The 27,195-nt window shown below is 41.2% G+C and overlaps 2 protein-coding genes across 4 annotated transcripts; both read left to right on the top strand.

The window, feature by feature from the left end:
• The first annotated feature begins 127 nt into the window (after positions 1-127).
• Positions 128-27,195, top strand: LOC118241505 (globoside alpha-1,3-N-acetylgalactosaminyltransferase 1-like). Of its 3 annotated transcripts, none has more exons than XM_035526735.1 (6): positions 128-215; positions 22,693-22,728; positions 22,871-22,903; positions 25,330-25,362; positions 25,909-26,043; positions 26,391-27,195. In XM_035526735.1, the coding sequence occupies exons 1-6, from the start codon at positions 154-156 to the stop codon at positions 27,079-27,081; spliced, it is 990 nt and encodes a 329-aa protein (XP_035382628.1). In that variant the 5' UTR covers positions 128-153; the 3' UTR covers positions 27,082-27,195. The 3 variants fall into 3 exon arrangements, with proteins under 3 accessions (XP_035382628.1, XP_035382630.1, XP_035382629.1); XM_035526736.1 differs by lacking the exon at positions 128-215 and adding an exon at positions 20,430-20,499; XM_035526737.1 differs by lacking the exons at positions 128-215; positions 22,693-22,728 and adding an exon at positions 20,423-20,499.
• Positions 3,809-5,572, top strand: LOC118241564 (globoside alpha-1,3-N-acetylgalactosaminyltransferase 1-like). Its single transcript, XM_035527329.1, has 3 exons — positions 3,809-3,864; positions 4,013-4,147; positions 4,749-5,572. Exons 1-3 carry the CDS (start codon positions 3,809-3,811, stop codon positions 5,425-5,427), a joined length of 870 nt encoding a protein of 289 aa, XP_035383222.1. The 3' UTR covers positions 5,428-5,572.

The following is a 27,195-nucleotide window of genomic DNA, read 5'->3' as shown; positions in this document are numbered from 1 at the left end:
GAGTAAATATATTGTTTGCCTAATACAGATTGGTATTTTCAAAGAGGAGTTCTGCACACCCCTGCACCATGATGTTATTCTGATTATGATGGGATAACTCCTGTCTCTCATTTTCATTGTTCTTTATGCTTTGCACAGAGGAAAATCATCACCATGCGCTTGCTACAGAACTCCCATTTGTTTGTCCTGTCATTGGTAGGATTGCTGCTGGTTGGGTATGTAATTACCTTTTACTGACACTACTGGAATAATGGTGACTGTATCAAACAATAGAGCTGATGGCTATATTGACACATTCAATCAGATAGAATACATATTCATGACACATAGGTAAAGATGAGAATGCTTCAGTTTCATTTGGAGATAAAATTCAACATTTTATTCTGTCAGATGAAACATATTTAATCATTTTATTAGAGGCATTATCCCTTTTGACATCGATAAGTGTTCAATATGATGAAATACATCTTCTGGAAATCTTATTTCAAGCATGAACAATAAACAACTAAAAATGTATCCACTGTTGGTGAGGGTTTTTTTTACTTATTTAAATTAGACTTGAGATTTATGTTTAAGGAGTAGTTCCTTTATTTAATGCAGGCTGAAGAACATACACACAACATTGATACAATATATTTCTTACTGAACAAATTTGGCTGGTACAGAATCAGATGATAAAAGATACAAATTAAAGATTCTAGTTTAAAGTGCTTACTAAGTTACTAAGTAAAAATGGCAAAGGAAGGCAAACAAAGCATTGCGTCAGAACAATACGTGTAAAATATATTGTATTATACTGTGAAGATTTTGCCTTAAAAAATGTAAATATTAACATTAATTAACATGCCATATTATAAATCAAAACTAGTGAATATCACTTTTCATGTTGATTCATGGTCATTTAATGTAAAAAAGCAAATAAAAAATTCCAAATCTATAGTCCAGAAGCTGAAAGTAGTGACGAATGACAGCAAAGAACACCTGATTCACATGTGCCTATTCAAAGTGAGCTTAAATGTATTCTAGATGGATTCTCTAGAAGTTCTAGATGTGTTCTGTAGACGTTACCCTGGTTGTCTATTTTAATAGAATGTCTATATGTAAAATTAGCAAAAGCTTGCTGCTCACAGTGTGTTAAAAGAAAAGTGTTAATGGTGCAGTAAAGTGAGAGAATCTTCTGGTGGTTGCTTTTCATTTTATAGCTACCTAGGATGAAGGCAAGTAAAGGACTACATGTTTAAAAGTTAAAAACAAACTAAATACATTTTCAAACACATTTCATTAAAATCTGATTTTAACTACAGACAGTGAGCTATCAAAAAAAAATTATTATTGATTGTTTTCCACTTGATGAAAAAAGAAATGGCTATTTATGTAGTTTATTGTATGAAGCATGAAGAATAAGCCTATAACATGCATGTATGAATGCTCTGACTAACTGGAATTTGCATCTCATCTAACAGTAAACAGGAGAGATGGGTTTTTTATTCTGTTTCCTTAACATATTCTGAGAATCATTTCCTCCTGGAACCAGGTTGGATGGGAAAGTATTTAGTATTCAACACATTAATGCTCATGAGAGCTAAATGTAGGATTAGTCTCTGTATTAACAAAAAATATTAAACAGCAAGACTTTCTCCACACATACTGTACTGATGAAGCCAAACCTAAAGCAAAAAGGTCCACTAAAAGATCACCTTGTCTTAAGCCGAGATACGAGCTGGAACTTTTATTTTTGTGTGTTTAGCCTTTGCCTTTCTGTTCTTGAGTAAGTTATGTATACTGTTTTTTTTTTCTCAGACCATTTTATGGGCTATGATTCTGGATTTGCTCATTATTTACTGTGGCTCTACTGAGCATCTGCTGTTTCACTGTTAAGAGCTGAACAATTGTTGAGAGAGACGGTGATGTACCTGATCTATTGGTTGGTTTTGTCAGTTGAAAACTCTTCGGTGTTCATCAGGTGATTTGCGGTGGCATTTTTTGCTAGGTGTCCCAGTGGCATTTCAGGTATTTTGGTTTGGTTGGGCATGTCCAAGCACAATGTCTTGTAGAGTTTGTCTATAAAATCGCTAATGTTGTACAAGTGGATGACAGTTTCCTTAAAATTCAAGTCTTTAAACTTTGTCACTGCGAAGTATGCTCTCCTGCCAGTCTCACATCACTTCCTGTTAGCCATCCATCACTTCCTTTTGTCATGAATTCAGAATAGTATAGCAGATCAGACACCTTTTCTACGTTAAAACAACAAATACGTTCTACAAAGGTAAACAGACCAATAAGCAAGACGTCATCATGGACAGTGAATCAGCTTAATACTGAATACAGACTCCCTCCAAAGTCTGGCAGAGGACATCAAACAGCAAAACAGCCACTGGGAGACAATCTGACATGCTTAAAATAAAGTCATCCTTTTACCACTGATTAGCCTAATGCTTGGTGCTTTTGGATTTTTCAACTAGGCCTAATTAATGATTTACACAAATAAACAAAGATTTGGGATTTCAGCAGAAATAAGAACACTTAAATAGACAGCATGTAGTGGACTGAATGATGTGATGTTATTGTGTGATATTAAAATATTTGTTTAGTTTCACTACTTTGCCCTTTGTTGTCAGCAACTGATACAGGCCAACAAAACATGTAAAGGTTATGAAGTAACACACACGTTCATTTAAAGTAAACTGATGAATGCAACGTATTCATGGGTATGTGATACTTATACACAAGACACTTAATGGTCAGAGTTTAGTTACTGATTTTATCATTTTGCCTTTCAGGTGCATTTATTTTGGTTACACTTCAGCCTGGTTTAGGTGAATTGTTTTACATACACACACATATTTGGCACATTGTTTTTGACCTGTGTATTTTTCGACCTGTTCATACACATGAATGCTCTTGTCACTATGCACTTCTCTATACTAGATAACTTACATGTTTTTTGAGTTTTACAGAGTGGATATACAGACAGAGAAACCCATATGCTACTGGACTATGAAAATGTGAGTCCCCTTATATTTACACAGCAGTTTGCATTCACCAGGAACAAGAGTGGCTCCCTTGTTATGGTTGCGTATGGTATCGCACCAATGGCCCTAAAGAAGAAAAGCCATAGGATTATTGGTATATAATGACTGCTTATATAATATATGCTTACAGCAATAAAAAATATATACAATTTCAGCTCTGAAATTGGCATATTCTATTAACTTATTAACTTCATTGTCTTATGTTGATTGTCAGCATTCCTGGATTCTTGTTTTGTTTTTTTCAGGGGAAACGTACAAAACAAAAACAAGGACTTGCTCTCTCCTCAAGGGTATACAGCAAGACACACACACACACACACACACACACACACACACACACACACACACACACACACACACACACACACACACACACACACACACACATATACTACTCAGGCACACACACACATATACTACTCAGGCACACACACACACACACATATATACTACTCAGGCACACACACACACACACATATATACTACTCAGGCACACACACACACACATATACTACTCAGGCACACACACACACACACACACACACACACACACACACACACACACACACACACACATACTACTCAGGCACACACACACACACACACACACACACACACACACACACTTCTCAAAGGTACATAGCCACACATAAACACAAGCACACTGACTGCTAACTAATTACTATTTATCTGCTTTTAATTTAGTCATTTTTAGTTAATTGGCAATCATTCAAACTGAATCATTTATCTCTGTAGTTTTTTTTTTTTATAGTTCAATGACTTTTGTGTGTTTTAATAGGATTATCTACAAGCAGCCCAGTGTGATAAATGGGTAAGTACATATGGAAATGGTGTGTGTGTGTGTGTGTGTATGTGTGTGTATGTGCATGTATGTGTACTTGCTTATAAGTGTGTGCATGTGTGTGTGTGTGTGTGTGTGTGTGTGTGTGTGTGTGTGTGTGTGTGTGTGTGTGCAACAGAAGGAAAGATGTCATCACGGTGACCCCATGGCTTGCTCCAGTGGTGTGGGAGGGCACATTTGACACAACTCTGATTGATGCCATCTACAAAATGCAGAACATCACCGTGGCAACCACTGTGTTTGCAATGGGGAAGTATGTACTTATCACAGGATGGTGGTGTTTAAGGGCCTTTTTTTTATTGGTGTGTAACAGTGTGCAACTAACTTTAAAATCCCATTGAATCCATTTTGGTGAACATCATCTTCTCAGATCAACATGTTAAAATACGTTTGTGGTTATTGCATTAACACTTGTTCAACAACATGCTAAAAACATAATAATAAATAATAATTTTTATTTTATGTAGTACTATTGTTTATGTTTTTATAATCTAGAATTTGTTTACAAAGTTCAGACTAAAACCAGTTGCTGAAAAAGCACAACCTGTCTGGGGACTGAAACTTATTATCATAAAAAATTGACAAACCCAAATAATATGGTTGTTGCTGATGGTGTGTAACTATGATATTACATTTTTAAGGAAATGATCATCTCTGGACAAGATGACAAATAAGCTGGTTGTTACTATTTTAACCCTTGTCACACTCGAGAAAAATGCAAATGAATGTGGTCTATAGTTTGATTATCAAGTTATCATTGACTAAAACCTGCTGTTGAAAAAACACAGAAACTGTTAGAGGACTGCAACTCTTATTAACATAATTAATGGCAACTTGTTCCCCCAATTCCTCAGACATGTGCAGTTCCTGAAGGGATTCCTGGAATCAGCAGAGAAGCACTACCTGCAGGGTTACCGTGTACATTATTACATCTTTACAGACAAGCTAGAGGCAGTTCCTATGGTAACACTGGGTGCCAACCGTAGTTTGACTACACTGAAACTTCCAAGCTCAAACGGCTGGCAAGAGCTCACATTACTCAAGATGGAGAAGCTCGAGAAACTCACTGAGACCCAATTGAACAATGAGGTCGACTACATCTTCAACCTCGACGTGGATACCGTATTCTCTGGTCACTGGGGGGCGGAGACTCTGGGTGATATTGTTGCTGTGATACACCCTGGTTATTACAGTACACCATACGATGAGTTCCCATATGAGAGGAGGCCTGAGTCACAGGCCTACATTCCTCAGGGGATGGGAGATTATTATTATGGTGGTGCGGTGATTGGTGGTCGAGTGGAAGAGGTGCACAAACTCGTTAAAACTTGCCGCATACAGCTGGACGTGGACAAGGCCAATTCTATTGAAGCAGCGTGGCAGGAGGAGTCTCACCTGAACAAGTACTTCCTCTACAACAAACCAACCAAGATCCTGTCACCTGAGTACCTCTGGCAGGACTTCAAATCCAAAACTGATGACATAAAAATCAGCCGCTTCTCTCAAGTCATCAAGATCTATACTTTTGAGTAGGGATCCCAAATTAATCATCAGTTACATATTAATAACTCATTAATCAAACATTATATATATGTTAACTATTGGCAGCTAACTATTATGTGAGTTAACTGCTCATTATGCATCAACTGTTACTTAGTAAATAATTGACTACTTAGACATGAGGAATTGACAATACTATTGATTGTTAGCTTGATAATGGAATCACATGCTTTTCGAATTTTTAAGTTGATTTGTGAGGTATTTGCCAGATTTATTGCTGTATTCTAAGTTGTTATTTCAAAATGTCCACATTAGGAATTGACTTTTTTTTAACTAAAAATATAAGTAATTTCATGCTTATGTCTCTTTAGTGTGTACAAATTATTTTGTGAAGGTGTGTTTGCATAGTTCAGCTTTTTAAAAAAGATGAATAGGAGATCGTTTTACCTTTAATGACAAAAAAGTGTTGGCATGACATTTGGAGAGTCTAGCTTTAGCTGGAATATGGCCATGAGCATAGTAAAAAAAAAATGTCTAATTGAAAATATTGAAAAATTTCTCATTTTAAATGTTAAAAAATGTCTAATTTTAAATGCTGAAAAATGTATAATTTTGAATGTTGAAAAATGTCTGATTGCTGCCAGGATTGTAATTTTACATTTATGTATATTTTTAAAAACCAGAATTTATTTTTGCTATATAGATTAAAAATGTTACTGAAATCAGATTAAAGATGATGAACATTATTGCAAGAAAAGTGCAATGTTAAAAAAGCTTTGGCAATAAAGTTTCTAACCTCTGTGATGTTACCAGGTAGTCAAACTCGTCTTTCACTCTGCAAATGGAAGCAAAATATTTATCCTGCCAATGCCATCTCGCAATTAGAATTGATTCCTAGAATAAAACAGCTTATTACCATTACATCACCAGCATTACCGTGTATTAGCATGCAAAACAGCTAGCTACCATTAGCAATAGATCACTACCAAAATGCCAAACAAGTATCAATAATATTCTCTATTTTACATGGAAGTTATAACCTATAGATTTACAGAAACAATAACTAAATTCAGTTTTAGATTATGTAACTATTAACCTAATCACTAGTCATTTTATGGCTACATTATGCAGTATTAGACGATATAATTTTATAAGTAGCTTCGTAGCTTTGGAGGTAGATGGCCACTAGGTTTTACTGAATTCTTTATCCAGTGTTTCAATAAGTGTGATTCTGTTGTCACATTTCCCCCTCTAGCACTACCATCGCCATGGTAATGACATCCGTATGATTTTGTTTTTGATTTTAGTGATTGTTATATGTTCCGTTCTCCATCTCTAATTGTGTAGAGGTGTTCCTCCTTGTCCTGGGATTTCCTTGTGTATTTAAGTCTTGTTAGCTACTCATTGTTTGATGTCTTAGTGATTTTCTTGCTTCTCTACTTTATTGCTCCCTTTGGGCGGAGACTCTGGGTGATATTGTTGCTGTGATACACCCTGGTTATTACAGTACACCACGTGATGAGTTCCCATATGAGAGGAGGCCTGAGTCACAGGCCTACATTCCTCAGGGGATGGGAGATTATTACTGTGGTGGTGCAGTGATTGGTGGTCTAGTGGAAGAGGTGCACAAACTCGCTAAAACTTGCCGCATACAGCTGGACATGGACAAGGCCATTTCTATTGAAGCAGCGTGGCAGGAGGACTCTCACCTGAACAAGTACTTCCTGTACAACAAACCCACCAAGATCCTGTCACCTGAGTACCTCTGGCAGGACTTCAAATCCAAAACTGATGACATAAATTCATCCGCCTTTCTCAAGTCATCAAGAACTATGCTGAGGTGCGCCCCAACCCCTGATCAGTCGTCATGTTTTTACACCCAGCATTGTCACAATGTGCATATCAGGTTGAAATCTCCTGTCCAGGTTTAAAAATAACATTCTTCTTGTTCATGTAAAATCTTGACCGTGAGTAGAACATCATGACTCAGTAGAATCTTTCCTGTATATTTGTAGATCTTAGCATAACCGGTAGAAGTTGGTTGATCTCTAGCTGCTCAAAATCAGCTTTCTCACACATGCACACACACACACACACACACACACACACACACACACACACACAGAGAGGAGAGGGTGCAGACTGTGCATGCTGCTCTCCTCTTGTCCTGGTGTTCCCCTGACGCACCATAACCATACATAGACCTTCCTTTTGTTTGATCTATTGTTTCGTAGATTGTCCTCTCACTGTGATCATGATGCTGGTGTTGACCATTGCTTTGTCTATAACTACAATTTTGGACTGCCCTTCTGACAATAAACCTGCCTCAACTTTTATCCACAAGTGTCTGGCTACATTGTTAACATTACATCATTACATAGATTTGTCATTACTGTATACTTTAAGAATAGTCATGTTTGAATGTATGCATATTATGGGTGATTTATTGAGCTTGATGTGCCTTGAGGTTAGCCATCAAGGCAAGGCAAGTTTATTTGAAAGTCAAATGTATTTATATAGCATTTTCCACAACAGTCATTATCAAAAAGCAGCTTTACATAATTCAGAGGACAAAGTATAATAAATATAGCTGATCTAGTCAACATTCTTATTAATGCTAACTCACCAAAACAAGGAAGACTCAAAATCTGCTTCAATCTGATTTCTAGCCTTAAATTCATCTGCTACTCCCCTAGGAACCCCAATGGCATCTGTGTATATTTTAAAAAGCTACCTAATGCAAGTGCACTCTTATGAATATGATGATTATTGTGTCCTTTTAATTCAACCTTATGGACAGAAACCACAGAAAAGGGAACCACTAACATCACTCTTGCACAAAGATCTGTCCATCCTGCTGCCAATGTTACATACAGCTCATCATGACCACATACTCAAACAACATCTGGTACTATCACCCCATCAGTCTTCAGTGTACTAAGTGTACAGTGTACAACACATTGTTGTATAACTAATAAGTGACCACTAGTATTAAAAAAACAAGAATCCCAAAACATTCGACTAGCATTATTCACAACCCAAATCCTCTTACACAAATCTGTGAAATTTTTCATATTTGGCCCAGATCCTCCTGTAAAATGAAAACAATCAGGAAATACAGTTGAATTGGCCCATACATCGCATCAGTGATGCCGTATGGCTCAAGACAGAATAGTGTTATATTGTTCAATAAACATTTGACAGGATGCCATATTTTTCATAATTTTAAAGAACTGTGAGCTATCTTTGTATAGTAAACACCAGAATGGACAAATTTTACAATCAACACAGTCAATGGAATTAACGGGAAGAGGCCATATCATTGGCTGGGACCTACCTTTACTGCACACAATACAATTATCTGTTGTTATGATCTGGGCTGTATAACTGGCATGAGACAGCCATACATTATCAGTGTGTTTGGATGCATTAACCTCTAACTGCTCCCTGAAAACTTCATGCAAGTTTTTTACAAAGTGAATAACACTCTGTTTATTTTGTCTATTGTTGGTAAAAACTTGCATGAAGTTTTCAGAGAGCAGTTAGAGGTTAATGCATCCATACACACTGATAATGTATGGCTGTCTCATGCCAGTTATACAGCCCAGACTCCTTTAGCACGATAGCCAAACCACTCACAGATCTGTTGCATGGCCTCACCAAGAGGATCAAATGGAACCCAGAGGCAGAAAGATCCTTCATGGAGCTGAAAGCTGCCTTCTCCACCGCTCTAGTGTTGCAACAACCTGACCTGAGGTAGCCTTTCGTGGTGGAGATAGATGCGTCAAATGTGGGAGTGGGCGCAGTGCTTTCCCAACACAAGGGAGCGGCAAGGCAATTGGAGCCCACTGCATACTTCTCCAAGAAGCTATGTGCTGCAGTAAGGAACTATGGTGTGGGAGATCGCAAACTCCTCGCTATGAAACTGGCATTTGAGGAGTGGAGGCACTGGCTGGAGGGAGCGAGGCACCCCTTTTTGGTCATTACAGACCATAAAAACCTGGAATATCTTCAGACCGCCAAAAGGCTCAATTCAAGGCAAGCCCGGTGGTCACGCTTCTTTACAAGGTTTGTATTCCACGTGACCTACCAACCAGGTGCAAAAAACGTGAAGGCAGATGCCCTCTCGTGTCAGCACCATGCAGAAGCGCAATCCACCAGTCTAGAGCCGGTTCTGTCCCGCACCTGCTTTCTGGCCATAGTCAGATGGGACCTGGACCAGAAGATAGCTGCAGCGAATCCACATCCACACTGCCCACCTGACTGTCTCTTTGTGCCTCTCCGTCAACGGCGAGACCTGATTGCTTGGGCACACACCACCGTGGGGACAGGTCACACAGGGGCAACTCGTACCGCACAGCTGCTAAGCACTCGCTACTGGTGGCCTGCCTTGAACCAGGAGATCATCAGGTATGTGGCATCCTGCACAGTATGTGCCCGCAGCAAGACATTTCGCACACCACCTGCAGGTAAGCTACTGCCACTATCCACTCCTCCTTGGCCCTGGTCCCACCTCACTATAGACTTTGTAACGGGCCTACCTGTTTCAGAAGGCAACACCGTAGTCTTGGTAATTGTGGACAAGTTCTCAAAAATGGTGAGATTCCTGCCACTGAAAGACCTACCCACTGCCTGGGAACTGACAGAACTGCTTTTTCACCAGGTCTTCCGATTGTTTGCACTGCCGGAGGACATTGTATCAGACAGGGGACCACAGTTCACATCAAAGGTGTGGAAGGAACTGCTGGGGAAACTAAACATCACAGTCAGCCTGACATCTGGCTACCACCCTCAGGCCAACGGGCACGTAGAAAGGGTGAACCAGGAACTGGGTATATTTCTGAGGTCTTTTTGTCAAGATCAACCCAAGACTTGGAGTACTTACCTCCCCTGGGCCGAGTATGCCCAGAATTCTCTACGTCATGAAGCGACAGGTTTAACGCCTTTTGAGTGTGTTCTAAGTTTCCAGCCCCCACTCTATCCGTGGAATCCGCCCACGTCAGATCAACCGGCAGTGGAAGCGTGGTGTCGGTGCAGTGAGCGGGTGTGGGAAGGGGCGCATCAAATGCTGCGGAAGGCCTTCGCCACCTATAAGAGTAAGGCGGATAGGAGGCATGGGGATACGCCCCTCTATGAACCTGGACAGAAAGTGTGGGTCTCGACAGCAGATGGCCATGCAGGATCCCGCGGGAAGCTGGCCGCGAAGTACGAGGGTCCGTACACTGTCACACGACGCATTAACGAGGTCACCAGCCACGTGGGCCTCCCTGGTAACAGCCAGGCTTCTCGGGCTTTCCATGTGTCGGCACTGAAGCCGGTGGTAGAAGGTCCTCTTTCGGAGGAGTCCAATCCTTCGGGTGCCCCGCCTCCCCCCATGCGGGTGGAGGGGGGTTTGGCGTACAAGGTGAGGGCACAGGTGCACTACCTTGTGGACTGGGAGGGGCACGGGCCAAAGGAGCGGTGCTGGATACTGGCTTCCCAGATCTTGGACCAAAACCTCATCACCTCCTTCCACAGGCTGCATCCTCTGAAGCCGGCGCCACATCAATGGGGCCGGCCATGCGCCAGGAGGCTGACGGGGTCTTTGGGGGGGGTTCTGTCACGGTTGGCTAGCCAGCTAGCAGGGGAGACACGCCCACCCCTGCTAGGGACTTCACATCGCACCTGCCCCATTCACAATCCCCTGATTACTGATTGCTTTCACCTATTTCCCATTCACTCCCTATTCTATTTCTACCTCCTAGATCCTGATTCTTAAAATGTGTTCCATTGTCTGATCTTATTTTTTCAGGAAACCCATGTCGTGGTATGTACTGGTTAATCAAGAATTTTACCACCGAATTACCGTCTTCCTTTTTTGGTTGGCCATGCTTCTGGCCACCCCGTGTAGGCTTCCACGCACATCAATATGTACCTGTATCCTCGCACCGTCTCCCCCATATCCGTGTAGTCTATCACTATCTCTCTCCCTGGCCTTGCCTCTAGCAGAAACCTCCCCTGTTCAAGTCTAATTGACGGTCTAGTGTTAAATCTGTTGCAAATTTCACAGTTCCTTACCACCTCTTGTGCCATGTCTTTCAAGCATGGATGCCACCAATGTTCCAGATTTTTCATCATCTGGGTCACCCCAACATGCCCCAACCCATGGGCTTCCTCCAATGCTGCCCTTCTCGTCTCTGGGGGTAAGATCGGTTTTCCATCCGGTCCTCTCCACACCCCGCTTTTCCCATTGGCTCCTCTTGCCACCCACACCACCTTCTCCTGCGGTGAAGCTTTTTCCTGCAGCTCTCTCAATTTCTCCTCCCCTGATGTCGCCTGCAGCTCCAATTCCACACAGACCAGGTTAAGGGTTGGCTGATATCCCGTCACTTGTTTAGCTGCCTGGTCTGCTGCTTGGTTCCCTCTTGCCACTAGTGTATCTCCGGTGTCATGTCCTTTACATTTAATGATTGCCACCCGATGTGGTAAGAGTAGCACCTCCGCCAATTCCTTCATCTCCTTCTCAAGTTTAATTGGTTTGTTGGATGCTGTGACGAAACCAGCCCTTATCCACTGCCCTAATTCCACATGGGCTGCCCCGACGGCATATGCGGAATCCGTTTGTTTACTGACTCACCTGCACTCATCCAGAGAGCCTCAATAACCGCCACCAGTTCCGCTCATTGGGCCGACTGGGTTCCCTCCAGTTTTTCAGCTTTTTTAACCGCAAAGTCCCCGCTGTTCTCCTCCGTCCTGACATATATTGGTTCCACTACTGCATATCCTGCTACAAGCCCTCGGGTCGGATGTTTAAAACAACAACCGTCTGTGAACATTTTCTTTGCACCTGGAATTGCTTCTGCCTTTAAGTCTGGCCTTACCTTCTCACATTTGGCCACTTCGGCTGCACATTCATGTGGTTGCCCTCTGCCCATGCGGTCGGCCATATTGACACCTTCGTGTGTGTATGTGATGTGTGGTTGATTCAGAATTTTGCTGAGTCGCTGCTGTCACAGTGAAGTGAGTGTAAATGCTTGTGAGTTCACATATGCTACAACACTATGTGTTGTTAGTACATGGAATGGGTGCCCCATGACTGAATGGGCCGTTTTCTGAATCAATTTTGCCACTCCCACTGCGTGCTGAGTACACGTTGGGTGCCGTTTCTCCATTTGGTCGAGTAACACACTAGCATACATAAGCACTTTCCTCACCCCCCCTTTTTTCTGAAACAGAACCCCATTACTAACCGCTTCTGTTTCTGAAACATCCAGATGAAACGGTAAAGCGTAGTCTGCAGTGCTGAGGTCCGCAGCTTGAGCCAATTGTTGTTTCAATGCCACGAAGGCCTTTTCGGCATCTGCTGTCCAATTAAGAGGGTTGGTGAGATTTCGCATGCCTTGTTCAGTAACCAGTCGTCTGAGGGGCTGTGTAACGCCCACATAGTCAGGAATGTAATTACGACTGTAGCCGGTGAGACCAAGGCAAGAGAGCATGTCTTTAACCTTTTCAGGCTTAGGGTGATGTAATATCGTCGATCGATGTGCGGGGGACATGCCGGCTCCCCTCTGGGAAATAAACCTGCCTAAGAAGGAAACCTGAGTTCTGGCTACCTGCAGTTTGTCCTTACTTACTTTGGACCCCTGGTCAGCTAAGTTCTGGAGTACTGTTTGAGTCCCAATCAGGCATGTCTGTGCGGTTGGAGCCGCGATCATCAAATCATCTACGTACTGTATAAATATGGTGTCCGGTGGTAAAGAGCACTCACCCAATGCCTCTTTAAGCACCTGATTGAATAAATCTGGGGATAACGCAAACCCCTGAGGGAGGCGAGTATATTTGAGTTGACGACCCTGAAACGCGAATGAGAAGATGTCCCTGCATTGCTCAGCTAAAGGCAGACAGAAGAATGCGTTGGCTAAGTCTATACATGTGAACCACTTATGTTGGGGTCCCAGATTCGTCAGGGCCACATACGGGTTAGGCACTGGAACAGTCGGGGTCAGGAGGATATCATTAATGGCCCGTAAATCGTGTACCGTACGATACTTCCCAGTCCCTTTTTTCTCTACCGGTAGAATAGGTGAATATGCCGAATGCTGAATGCTGAATATGAAGGTTCTAACACTCCCACCTGCAAAAGCCCCTCTATCATGTCTCTAATACCTAATTCTGCCACTTGCTTGTGAGGATACTGGTGAATCCATATGGGATTCTCCTGTTGGACCTGAAAGTCTATTGGAATGCAGTTCATTAATCCGACATCCGTCGGACTGTCTGCCCACGAATGATCAGGGAGATTACTGAGCATTACCTGAGTGTTAGGGTGATCTAGCTGTTCTCTACCATGATATCTAGCGATAATTCTGTGCTCTAAGGTGGTCCGGTCAATCCCATCCATTTCAATCCTATAAGTCTTGCAGCTGGCAGAATAAAAAAAGCAAATTGGGTATCTGAGTCGGGACCCAATCGGTCGCACGTGAAGCCCTGAGGACCATAGGCCCCAGGTCCTTCGCCTGATTTTTAGGATGGAGAGCCAATGACACATGTGGTACCGCTTCACTCCCCATCCTATACCAAGGCTCTTGAGCCTCAGTTAACTGGACCGCCACGGCAACGCCCTCAGGAGCGACGTAGATGTACTTAGTAATGACATACCAATGTTCTCCTTCAAGATTCTCACAGAACTCCTCCTGATAGGAGTCATCCCCAAGATGGTCATAATACAAAGTGACGTGAGGAGGGTCAGGAGGCGGGGAGTAGGTTTCAAGTAGGGAGATCCAAGGCTTCCAGCTGAGGTATGCAGACAGAGCTCCCGTATGGCAGGTGGACTCCGGTTCCAGCAGGCACCAATAGATGTCAGCCCATTGTTCCTGAACTGGCTGAATGAGATACTGGGATGAGGTTCTCAGTCCTGAAGAGCAAGGAAGTTTAGTTCCGTCTGGTAACGTAACCATAAGTCCCTCCGGGCCACATAATATTGTAGCCCCCAACCTAATGAGCAAATCACGGCCCATCAGATTAACAGGCACTGTCGGTGAATAGACGAAAGGGTGCATCACAGTCTGTGTCCCCACTTTGGTGCATAATGGTTTGGTGATCGGCAGGGTCTGACTTACCGCAGAGAAGCCCATCACACTGGTAGTTTTGTGTGATAAGAGATGGACTACTTGTCTCGTGTTGAGCGTTGAACACGTTGCGCCAGTGTCCACCAAAAATGGCAGCTCATCTTCATTGACCCGTACTGACAGCAGGGGATCTGCCGTTGTCACGCTGTCAGGGCCTCCCTGTGGGGTCCGTCATTGTGGGCCCCATTCGGCTCCCTCCCTGGATTCCCAGTATCCTGCTGGATATTGTCCTCCTGGGGCCACCTGTGGGTAAGAAACCTGAACAGTTCCTCGTCCACATCCTCCTTGACCCCTACTTCCAGATGCTAAGGGGCCGGGTGCCTGACAGTCTCTGGCCCAATGACATAACTGTCCACAGTTGAAGCAAGGTGAGGTCACCGGTCCCCCGCAATCTCTGGCCATATGCCCCGGTTGTCCACAATTATAACACCCTTGCCCCGTCTGAGTAGCCTGCCGGAAAGCCCCTCGTCCACCCCCACTGCTCCCCCAGGTTCTCCCGCATCCGTAATACTCTCCGCATGCCCCTCTTCCTCCAGTGGGCCTCCATTGGGGAGCCGTAAACACGTATCCCTGACCACCCCACGGTGGCGGAGTCTGGGTCTCTTCACCCGCCGGTCCCGGCTGGGGGGCCGCGGTGATCGTTAACTTAGCCGGCTCCTTGTTCTTTTTTTCCTTATTCAATCTCTGTTTAACCTCTGCCAGCTGCAATCTAGTCAACTGCTTCTCTAATTCCTTATCTGCCTCCTCCGTTTTAGATGTCTCATCTTGCGCTAAAGATAAGTGTTGTACTAAATGTTTATCCCACATCTGAGTCGCTATCAGGCAAATCCGGGTTATTTTGCATAGCCTTTCTCACTACCGCTGGTACCCCTTCTAACACTGCCCTCCGGTACCACTCCCAATGTAGCCCCTTTTTCCTGAGTGGTGACCTGTGGATCTAACCCTTTTTTCCTGACATAAATCTAAATATTCTCTCGGATTCTCTATAGGATCCCACTTTAATTTAGGGATCACCACTGCGGATGATAAGGGATATTTGGTGTGCATGGCTTCTCCTAGTTTACAAATCACAAGTGTTAATCTAATCTCATCAGATTCATTTGTCGTGCCCCCATCGATCTCCAGCTCCCTAAGAAGCCAATCAGTTTGTCAGATCATCACCGGATTAACATCACCCTGTTCTCTCCCCAGTGCATTTAAACCTGCCTACTCCTTTTTACCATTGCGAAGTATTGCCTCCAGTTTCACTGTGTATACTGAGTTTTCTCCTGTTTTGCCCTTTTGGGTATAGGACCTTGTTTTTTGTAGTTTCTCTCTACTGTCTCTTGCCTGCCCCTTTTGAATTATTCTGCCTGTTTTTGGATTACTTTTTGGTTTTTGACTTGCACTGTATTTACTCCATGATTTATGCTTATCCCTGATCTCATTTTTCTGGCTCTGACCCTGGCTTGTTCTTTCTACTGATTTAGATTACAATAAAACCAGAACCTCTTATCCACGAGCATCTGACTTTTTGTCTGCCCCATTTGCACTGGCATTGTTCATCAAATCATCTAGAATTGGGTTAGTCGCACTAATAAACAGTTCATCATCACAGATTCCTGTATTCCCAAAACAAAAACATACATTTATTTTATCATCTCATACAGATTGCCAACACATATAACCCCAAACAATGTTATCAGGAACTTTCGATGACATCTCATTGCAATTGTCAAGTAAGGTTTTGATACATTTTCTACTATTGCTAGAACTGGAAGTATTACATGAAAATGATAATTGCATCCTAGCATCAAAACAATGCATTAGACATTTTAGTTATATGGTTATATACAATCAGTTTCTTAATACCTGTATGGCAGGGTCCTGAAATCGAGCAACAAAACACTTATGATTTTGAATCTCTTCGGTTGTGATTTTTCAAGAGAAAGTCCCCCATGTCAGCATCCAATCACCTTTGCAACTTTTGAAGATGTTATCTGTACTGGTGTACAGGCAACATGTTTGTAAACGATCTAGCAAAGGATGTGATAACCTGAGCTTTTTTTTTGGTTTTCAAAAACATCTTAATGTAGTCTGAGAACAGCTTGTTTCACAATCTTCAAAGTTGCTGTCTACAAAATATTTACTGAATATTGACCTAAAAAATCAAACGCTCATTTCCACTATCATCTTGGATAACCATCTGCTCAAGATCAGTTTCATTTGTTGTAGGACTCTGTTCCTTGTTAACAAAACTGGATGAAGAATGCTGCTGCGATTGTAATTACATGGTTGAATACTTTCACCACTTAATAGGCTCTCACTTAATGCAATTAAGCATTGATTCAGTTCATAAAAGATATCATTTTGACTTGCCTGTGCACTTTCAGGACTCTGAAATACATTTTCATTTTGACTGACCATTTCTGGTGTCAAAGCTAGACTTTCATTCAATTAACAGCTTGTAACTCAAATTGGTTCAAAGAATCTTGTTGCCATAGACTATTTTAGAAAATGATCAAGCTATGATTCGGGTCGTGAAAGATACTGATTTCACTTGCCTGTGCATTTTCTTTCTCACTTAAATAGTTATTATTTTATTATTATTTTATTTTGTAAGATCTCGCTAGTGGGTCATTATTTGGGCATTTGAGCCATAGTATGTAGGTAAATAGTTTAACAGTAGTAAACCTTCTGCTGTGCATTGATTCAGAAAGCTCAACACGTTTAAAATAATGTAGAATAATTCCATTCAGTATATCAGTATTCTCACAACAGAGATTGATCAACAAGTGATCATTCCACATTGGATTACCTCGGGCATCTTCCTCCCCCTCCTCTTCAGGTTGTAGAGTCTGTTCCTGGTATGACATGTCAGTGGTGACTAATCACAATTTTACCATATGCTAGACACAGTCTAGAAAAGAATACCTTGTAACAAGTCATTCAACATATAATCTATTTCTTTATTGGGCCATCTATCTACAAATAAAGTAAAAAAATTAATAAATAACAAAATTTAATTGTATAAAATTCAGGAAATAATGGAAATATAAGAATCGTAGTGAGCAGAAAGAACACACTGACAGTAATCCTTCTACTTAAAGCTTTTCCAAAGCAGTGAATTTAAGTAAATAAAGTACTACAGAATGTCTTAAATGTTGAATTAAAAGACCTCGTTTTGTACTTCACAAAATAGCATTCTATTTAATTAGACAGGTGTGGGGTTTCATAAATTAAATGAATGCTAAGCTTACACTAATAGAGAATAATGCGTAGAATGGAATAGGACTAATGCTTGAATTAATAATATAATTACTGTATGTCCAGACATAAAAGGAAATGCCCTAGACATGCATATGTGTGATTACGCAAGAAGACATGTGTACGAGACGGTCAAACAGAGGTGACGGCTGAGATGGAAAAACACAAAAGCAGAAGTGGTGCAAGGCGAGAAAAACTATAAGTCTGTCTGTTGCAAAGTTATCCTTTAGATCTCACTCGCACTGCGTTGTGAAGTGACATCTCCAGAGCTCTGCATTAATAAAAGGCCACAGGGTAACGCACTGGTTCCTGTCTCTTCTTTCCTGCATCAACGGACACGACACAGGAGAATAGGAAAAGCCAGATGATGTATTTCATCTACAGACGTCGTGAATACGGTTATCTACAATTCAGTTGATCAAAGTGTTTCACGTACTTATATTCCCATGTCTGTGACGTAGGATAATATCACAGATTTACCAATAATCATCATGTAGACATTCAGCAGCTTTTACAATGACCTAGCTAGCTAAGTCACAAGATACACTTCTCATAAAACATTGCGAAGACTTTGTTTATAAAAAATGTTTGATAGTTAATATAAAACGCAATGGGGTAACCGGGGCAGACGTCGCAAGGCCCTGCGATGCACCGCACTATTACGTATTTTAAACATCAGGTAAATAAATAGCGAAATACATATTAGCTGTTTTAGTCACGATACTGGTACTAATAAATATAGCAACATATTCTAGTCATATCATCAGAGCATGAGTCGGTAAATAGGACCACTGCCTACCTGTCGATAAAGAAAACTTGTTAACAGTTGATCCATATTGATATTGGAGAAAACTGTGATAAAACTGTGAAATCATCAGGCCCACTTTGGAAACTGTCATGTTTTGTGAAAATGTGTATTGGCTTTATTTCCATTAACAGAATTCTAGAATGAAACTCTTTAATTTCTTTATCAAAAAACATAAATCTTAGCAACTTAGCTAGCCAAATGTAATGTTATCAAGCTAGCTAAATAACCGTACATGAAGCATCTTAACGATAACTTCCATAGTCTTGCAAGATGAGATATTTCATAATTTATTTTAGTTATCAACAAGATATAGTTCATTCTTTCATTTAACGTGACAAGACAAACTAGTTATATTTTAATCCTCAATCCAAAGTTTGATGCCAAGTGCTTCAGTGTCATTTTGACATTGTTTAGCTAGCTAGCTACTTTGTTAACATTAGAGCAGTTAACACTAGCAGCTAGCTAGCTACCTTAGCAAACTGAAAAGAACTGGACCCCAAGACATTGCTTGAAATAAAAATGTAAAATGAACAGTCGAAGTTATTAACCACAGTCAAAGGTAAGTCAAGTAAAGGTTAACATAGCTGACATCGAGTCAGCGGCCTGTACATTCATGTTTGCCTGTCAGTATTAGCTGTCAATCATCTCACCACCACTCCTTTATGAATCGTTAAGTAACTTAACTAGAACTCGTATATATATGGGTATGGGCGAGGTTAAAAGTTGTACCGCAGCCAGCCACTAGAGGGCAGCAAACACACAGTGGCTTCACTTTTCACAGCCTGTCGTCCAGTCCATTTGTATATAAATAGCAGACACTAACTACTAGCTACTAACTAGCTTGCTGAGCTGGTCCCCACCACGACCATATTAAATATCTAGCAGTCATTTTCCCAGTCAGATTTAGCATATTTAGATCTTTTAAAGACTTCATTTGTTTCAAAACAGAGTGAGACCAATACATCTTAAAAAATGTAACTACACTGAATACTGTACCAAGTTATGTTCCAAATGTTTATTAAAGGTATTTAGTCAAGGTAATGAAGACGAGTCCTTTCATACTTTTTCATACTTAAAATGATTGTAAGATTCTGCAATGGAATCAGCACAGCAACCGCTTTTTTGTCTCCTTGTGTAACTGACAGCACTTTTTGGCCAATAGAAGTAACGTTTTGGTTAACCCCCTCTAACACGTACATCACTTCTTGACACGCCCACCTTTTGGCACTCCCACAACTCCAGTGTTCAGTCCACAGGCAACTTACTGGTAGCACCAGCAAACAGTATGTATACTTGGATTCAAATGGAGATCTTAGGAGTAAAGTGCGCTGGCAAACAGATTCAAATGGCAGATTGAAATAATTTTTAAAATGTAGCTAAATAATGCAAATAAAAGAAACATGTAAACACAAATGTGACCACACTTTGTGGGCATGACATATGCAAACTAAATAAATAAATACAAATAATAATATTATCTAGGCATACTCATAGTCATAACTAAAGTTAGTCTAGTTCATTTGGTTACTGTCTCTTTAAATACATACTACCACAACCTTCAACAGGCTGAGTAAGAGCCTGTTCAATATGGGACCGTCCAAAATGTGGGGGTGGACAACTGTCATTCAAAACTTATTCATTTGAAAATGGTTCTGTATCTAGTAATTCCATGCATTGTATTTCAGATGGTCATCTATAATTAGATAAAGTAGCATAGTGGAGTTCTTTGGAGTACATATATTGTTTGCCTAATACAGATTGGTATTTTCAAAGAGGAGTTCTGCACACCCCTGCACCATGATGTTATTCTGATTATGATGGGATAAATCCTGTCTCTCATTTTCATTGTTCTTTATGCTTTGCACAGAGGAAAATCATCACCATGCGCTTGCTACAGAACTCCCATTTGTTTGTCCTGTCATTGGTAGGATTGCTGCTGGTTGGGTATGTAATTACTTTTTACTGACACTACTGGAATAATGGTGACTGTATCAAACAATAGAGCTGATGGCTATATTGACACATTCAGCAGCAGGACCTGGGAGAGGAGTTGTTGCCATGATTTGAATCTGAAAAATCTAATAGGGCAGTGGTAGCTTAGTGGTTAAGGTACTTGACTTGTAATTGGAAGGGTGCCGGTTCAAGCACCACCACTGTCAATTTGCTACTGTTGGAGCCCTTGAACAATGCCCTTAATCCTCAATTGCTCAAGTTGTACTCACTCATAATTGTAAGTCGCTTTGGATAAATGTGATACTTGGGCAATATCTGACACCATTACCTGCACTTTTGCTAAAATCTCAACCAGCTTATATCACACTATGTGTGAGACAGGATCTCTGTGTCAGAGTATGTTGCTAAAACATAAAAGTAAAGAAAATAGATAATTTAGATGTTTGTTACAATAGTCCAAAACGAAATGACATTCACATGCTAGTGAAAATACCATTAAGCTAGCAGGGGAACCCTAATGACTGAAGAACAAATGCTAACGTAACTTTAGTTAAAACGCAAACTATAAACAACTTCTGTACTAAACAGTTGGACATTTAGGGCAGGGTTATTGGATGGGTTGTTCTTTTTCATTTTTGCTAATCTGCTGGAGGGCTTACACCCCCTTTCACAAATCTCTGTCGACACCTCTGCCGTTGGCTCGCTCTGCACTGCTTTGATAAAATTTCATGCAATTTGTGTCACCCTATGTGTGAGAGAGAATGGCTCTGTATAAAAGAATGTTCCCTAAAATGACTTTTGCATTAAACCATGCAGCATTTACACAAGTCTGATGTGTTAGCAAAAGGACAGGGAGAAGTCACATACAATGACAAGAGTTTAAATACAGAAAAGACTAACACAATATAAGTGTGGCTACGAAACAGGATCTTCCTGCTGCATTTCTGGAAGGACAAAAAACATGCAATGTACTCCAAGAGCAAAACCAAACAAACGTTAGCCAATGAACAGGCGTAGTCAAACACACCAGAAAAGTATAAAATAAAGCTGTGACTTAGTATGAAAGCAAGTAAATGACTGTACAATATTTTAAAGGTTTTTTAAAATACATACAATTGTTTTATTGTTATCATTTATAAATAAATTTCATGCAAATAGTCTGATTTTAACTAGACAGTGAGTGATTTAAAAAATACTTATTAGTCACTATTTTTCACTTGATGAAAAAAGAAACTGCTATGTATGTAGCAGCAGTTTTATGTTTGTTTGTCTGAAGCAGGAAAATCAGGCCTGCAACAGCACTGCATGCATGCTCTGATTAAACACAAAGATTTCCATCTCATGGAATGGGGCACACTAGGTATTTAGCAAAAAGAAAATGACCTCATGCCCCCTCAGAACTTAGTAACCTGTGCACAATAGGTGCTTAGTGAAAGAAATGACCCCATGCTCCCTCAGAGTTTCTGAACAAAGGTCTTACAAGTGTGACAGAGTAAATACGATGTGGCAACACAGTGTGGGATTAGTCTCTGCATGAAAAAAAAAGTTAAACAGCAAAACCTTCTCCACACATACTGTACTGAAGAAGCCAAACCTAAAGCAAAAAGGTCCACTAAAAAATCATCTTGTCTTAAGCCGAGATACGAGCTGGAACTTTTTACAGAGGAAAAAAAATCCAGTCACATTCCATCATCAAATTCTATCAAAGAATGCACAAAATGATGTGATTTTAAATATCTGGACAAATGATGTTCACTGGCGTGTTGTTGGGTTTTTTGGGGGGGGGTTTTATGATTTATTTGTGTAAAACAGCCACTGTGAGACAACCTGAATGCCTAATGCTTGGTGCCTTCATCTTTCAACTAGGCCTAATTAATGATTTACACAAATAAACAAAGATTTGGGATTTCAGCAGAAATAAGAACACTTAAATAGACAGCATGTAGTGGACTGAATGATGTGATGTTATTGTGTGATATTAAAATATTTGTTTAGTTTCACTACTTTGCCCTTTGTTGTCACCAACTGATACAGGCCAACAAAACATGTAAAGGTTATGAAGTAACACACACGTTCATTTAAAGTAAACTGATGAATGCAACATATTCGTGGGTATGTGATACTTATACACAAGACCCTTAATGGTCAGAGTTTACTTACTGATTTTATCATTTTGTCTTTTAGGTGCATTTACTTTGGTTACACTTCAGCCTGGTTTAGGTGAATTGTTTTACACACATACATAGACACATCTTTGGCGCATTGTTTGGCACATTATATTTGGCTAAACTGTTCACACACATGAATGCTCATGTTACTGTGTACTTCTCTGTGTAGTAAGTCACGTGTGTTTTGTTGTCAGGTATGCAGGAAGCAGAAGTGGAGTTGCTGACGGGTAGGTTATGTGGATTTTAATAAATACAAAAAAATACAAAAAGCAAAGTCCATAAACCAAAGCAAATCGGCAACAGTGCAAAAACAACAAATGCTAACAAATCTGAAGGAGCAGGAAAAAAGACAAACACTGAAGGAACAGGCTAATGGCAAGCACCAAACGGAATGTTCAGTATACAAACAGGAGCAGGATACATTATATAGACATACAAATCAGGAAGTAATGAGAAACAGGTGATCAGTATTCACATTTTTTACACGTACCTTAAGGGCATTTGGCCGTTAAGGAAAGTAGTCTGTCTTAATACTCCGGTAGCACATACAGTCTGCAGAGGGGAGAACAGGGAAGGCTTCCCCCGCTGTGTCCTTACTGCCTTTATCTTGGATGCGTTCTGAAACCACGGTCTAAATGACATTTGAAAATTAGTCCCTCGAAGAACAGTGACTTAATGTCACTTGATGAGGGGTAGGGCGCTTCGTTCCTCATATATATTCTAAATTTTCATGGCCTGTTAATGCTACAAAATGATGCTTAGCAATCTCTAGCAAATGCTGCCGCTACTCTAGAGTCAACACCATAGGCAAGAGCTCCCAGTTGCCCACGTTATATATCTTTTCTGCAGGCCAGAGCCTACGAGAACAGAAGGCTATGGGGTCCAGCTTTTGGGCGGATCCCAACCTTTGAGAGAGAACAGTTTTTACTCCTACATCAGCGGCGTGGGCCTCAACAACAAAAGGCTCCACTGGATCACGATGTTTTAACACTGGTTCGCTTGTAAGCGCCTTCTTTAACTCTGCAAAGGCTTGCTCAGCTCACGGACTCCATACAAGTTGCATGGTCTTACCCTTAAACACAGCAGTGAGTGGGACAGCAGTGGCTCTGAATCCACAAATTAAATGTCTGTAAAACATTTGTAAAGCCCATAAATTGCTGTAAATCCTTAAGAGCCTGAGGAATGGACCAGTCCATCATAGCCTGCACCTTCCTGTCCTCCATAGTGAGTCCTGTAGCACTGAGGACATAACCCAGAAATGAAGTCTGCTGTATGTGGAACATGCATCTCACACCCTTGATGTATAGATTGTGTTCTAACAGCCTCTGTAGAATGGACCTGACATGATGAACATGCTCCTCTAGTGTGGGGGGAGAACTAGGATATCATCAATGTAGGCCATGACATATTTTCCAATCATGTCCCTTAGCATGTCATTAATAAAGGCCTGAAAGATGAACGGTGTGTCGGATAAGATGTGTGGCATAACCTGGTACTCCGCAATGAGTTACGTGGCTGAAAGTAACTCTGCACCAAGGCTTCAGCTTCATAGTCCTCCATGGCCTTTTCTGCTATTGATAGGGGATAGGGATGAGTTCCTGGTGGCACTCCCTCCTCTACCAAGTCCACTGCACAATCATAGGCATGATACAGAGATAGGGCAGCTGCTCTCCCCTTGCTGAACACCTCAGCTACGTCCTGATATTCTGTGAGTACTATGAATTCACTCGCAGGCTTCAGGCTTTCTACTGTGGTGAAGGCTAATATCCTCAGTCTCACCAGGACATGATCAGTGATGGTTAGGAATGGTGTGGTTGATTGGTCACTCCTTTCTCATGAAGCAGGTGATTGAGTCTTATTGACAAAAAGATAAGCAAGCTCAGTACCCAGGTCAGATTTAAGCCCTTAATGACAAAAAACATGGAAAACAGTAGAGCTGCCTCATTGCATTCACTCCCTGCTGCCACAGTACAGAACTTGAGGGCATATTCAGCAGCAGACAGAGAGCACTGCTCATACATAAACAATAGCTCCTCACTAACTCTTCCTTCAAGCAGATGGTCAAAGATGTCATTGAAATTGTCCGAAGAATTCGTTATAGTCTCTCATGATTTCTCTTCTGTGATTCCATACTGCCATAGACCAATCTAATGATTGCCCACATAACAAGGAATTGACAAGTGCAAAACTGCTTCGGTACACAGAGGCAGATGTGCCAAATAGAAGGAGCACTGTAATAAAAATCTCTTACAACCTACTGGATTGCCATTATATGGCAATGCAGTCCCAAACTGCAACAGGTTCAGTGCAAATGGAGGGAGGCTCACTGCACCTGCCAGACTTGTCACATGAGGAGTGACCGACGCAAATCATTGAGTTGATTCTGCAACAGATTGTTACACCAATGACCCTTGATGAAGAAGAGCCATAGAATTGTTATTATGTTAATCAAGAGTTGGAATACTAATTTTATTTGAACATCAATCATATTTTTTCTCCAGGGGAAAAGAGTAGCACAAAAGCAAGAAGTTACTCTCTCCTCATGGGCACAAACAGTGTAATTGTTAGTTGATTTGTAGTTAATTGGCAATTATGTAAAATAATTATTGATCTATACAGACTTTGCTTTTTTTGCATTTACATGTTTTATTAGGCTTTCATACAAGCAGCCCAGTATTCTAAATGGGTGAGTACATGAGTGTGTGTGTGTGTGTGTGTGTGTGTGTGTGTGTGTGTGTGTGTGTGTGTGTGTGTGTGTGTGTGTGTGTGTGTGTGTGTGTGAAATATAGTCTCGTCGTCTTTAGTGAGTATATAGTGTCTAGTTCAGAGGGATGGGGGGCATTTCTAAGGGCAGGGGCGCTCATAAATTATTAGATTATTAGGTGGTGGGGCCCAATGTGACGTCTTGTCAAGGGGTCCAAAAATTCCTGCGGCACCCTTGCCTAGCTAGCACCCCCTTCAACTCACTTCCCCCCACCTGCCCAGGGAATGTATTATGATTCAATTGCTTAGTCTAGCCTTTGATATCACACTGCCCACACTAAGCAACACTATAGTTGTATATATAGTTATTGCACATATTGCACTGGTATTTCTCTTACTGAACTTAATCAAATTCTTATGTATATGTGTGTTAGTGTGTCTGGTGGTGTGGGTGTGTATGTGTTACATGTGTGTATGCATTTGTGTGTGCGTACTTGCTTATATGTACCTACATATGCGTGTGCAACAGCCGAAAAGATGTCATCACGGTGACCCCATGGCTTGCTCCAGTGGTGTGGGAGGGCACATTTCACACAACTCTGATTGATGCCATCTACAAAATGCAGAACATCACCGTAGCAACCACTGTGTTTGCACTGGGAAAGTATGTACTTATCACAGGATGGCGGTGTTTAAGAACCTGTTTTCTTGTGGGTAACAGTGTGTAACTAACTTAAAAATCCCACTGAAGTCACTTTGGTGAACATTGTGTTCTCAGATGAATATAATAAAATAACTTTGTGGTTATTGTTTTAACACTTCGTTCGCCTGAATAACATGCTAAAACATAATAATAAATAATAATTTTTAAGTAGTATTATTGTTGTGTTTTACATAATCTAGAATTTGGTTACCAAATTCAGACTAAAACTAGCTGCTGAAAAAGCACAACAACTGTGGGGACTGAAACTTATAAACATAAAAAAGGGACAACTCCTTCCCTCAATTCAGATATGTGCAGTTCCTGAAGGACTTCCTGGAGTCAGCAGAGAAGCACTACATGCAGGGTTACCGTGTGCATTATTACATCTTCACGGACCAGCCCGAGGCAGTTCCTACGGTAACACTGGGTGCCAGCCGTAGTTTGACTACACTGAAAATTCCAAGTTCAAACCGCTGGCAGGAGATCACACTACGCAGGATGGAGAGGCTTGAGAAACTCATTGAGACCCAACTGAGCAATGAGGTCGACTATATCTTCAGCCTTGATGTGGATACCAAATTCTATGGTCACTGGGGGGTGGAGACTCTGGGTGATATTGTTGCCGTGATACACCCTGGTTATTACAGTACACCACGTGATGACTTCCCATATGAGAGGAGGTCTGAGTCACAGGCCTACATCCCCTACGGGAAAGGGGATTTTTACTATGGTGGTGCGGTGATTGGTGGTCGAGTGGAAAAGGTGCACAAACTCGCTAAAACTTGCCGCATGCAGCTGGACGTGGACAAGGCCAATTCTATTGAAGCAGCGTGGCAGGAGGAGTCTCACCTGAACAAGTACTTCCTCTACAACAAACCCACCAAGATCCTGTCACCTGAGTATTTGTGGCAAGACACTAAATACATAACTCCTGACATAAAAATCATCCGCTTCTCTCAAGTCATCAAGAACTATGCTAAGGTGCGCCCCAATCCCTGATCAGATCACATGTAGACAGTAATGACCCCATGTGGACTGTAATTACTTGTTTTCACAAACACTCACAAACATTCACATATTTTTTTCCTTAGTTTCCGTATTATAAATAATCCC

This window comes from Electrophorus electricus, chromosome 6 (assembly GCF_013358815.1).
Source record: "Electrophorus electricus isolate fEleEle1 chromosome 6, fEleEle1.pri, whole genome shotgun sequence".
In the NCBI taxonomy this organism is placed as follows: domain Eukaryota; kingdom Metazoa; phylum Chordata; class Actinopteri; order Gymnotiformes; family Gymnotidae; genus Electrophorus; species Electrophorus electricus.
The sequence above is the reverse complement of the archived record's forward strand: the minus strand, read 5'-3'. Positions and strand labels throughout refer to the sequence as shown.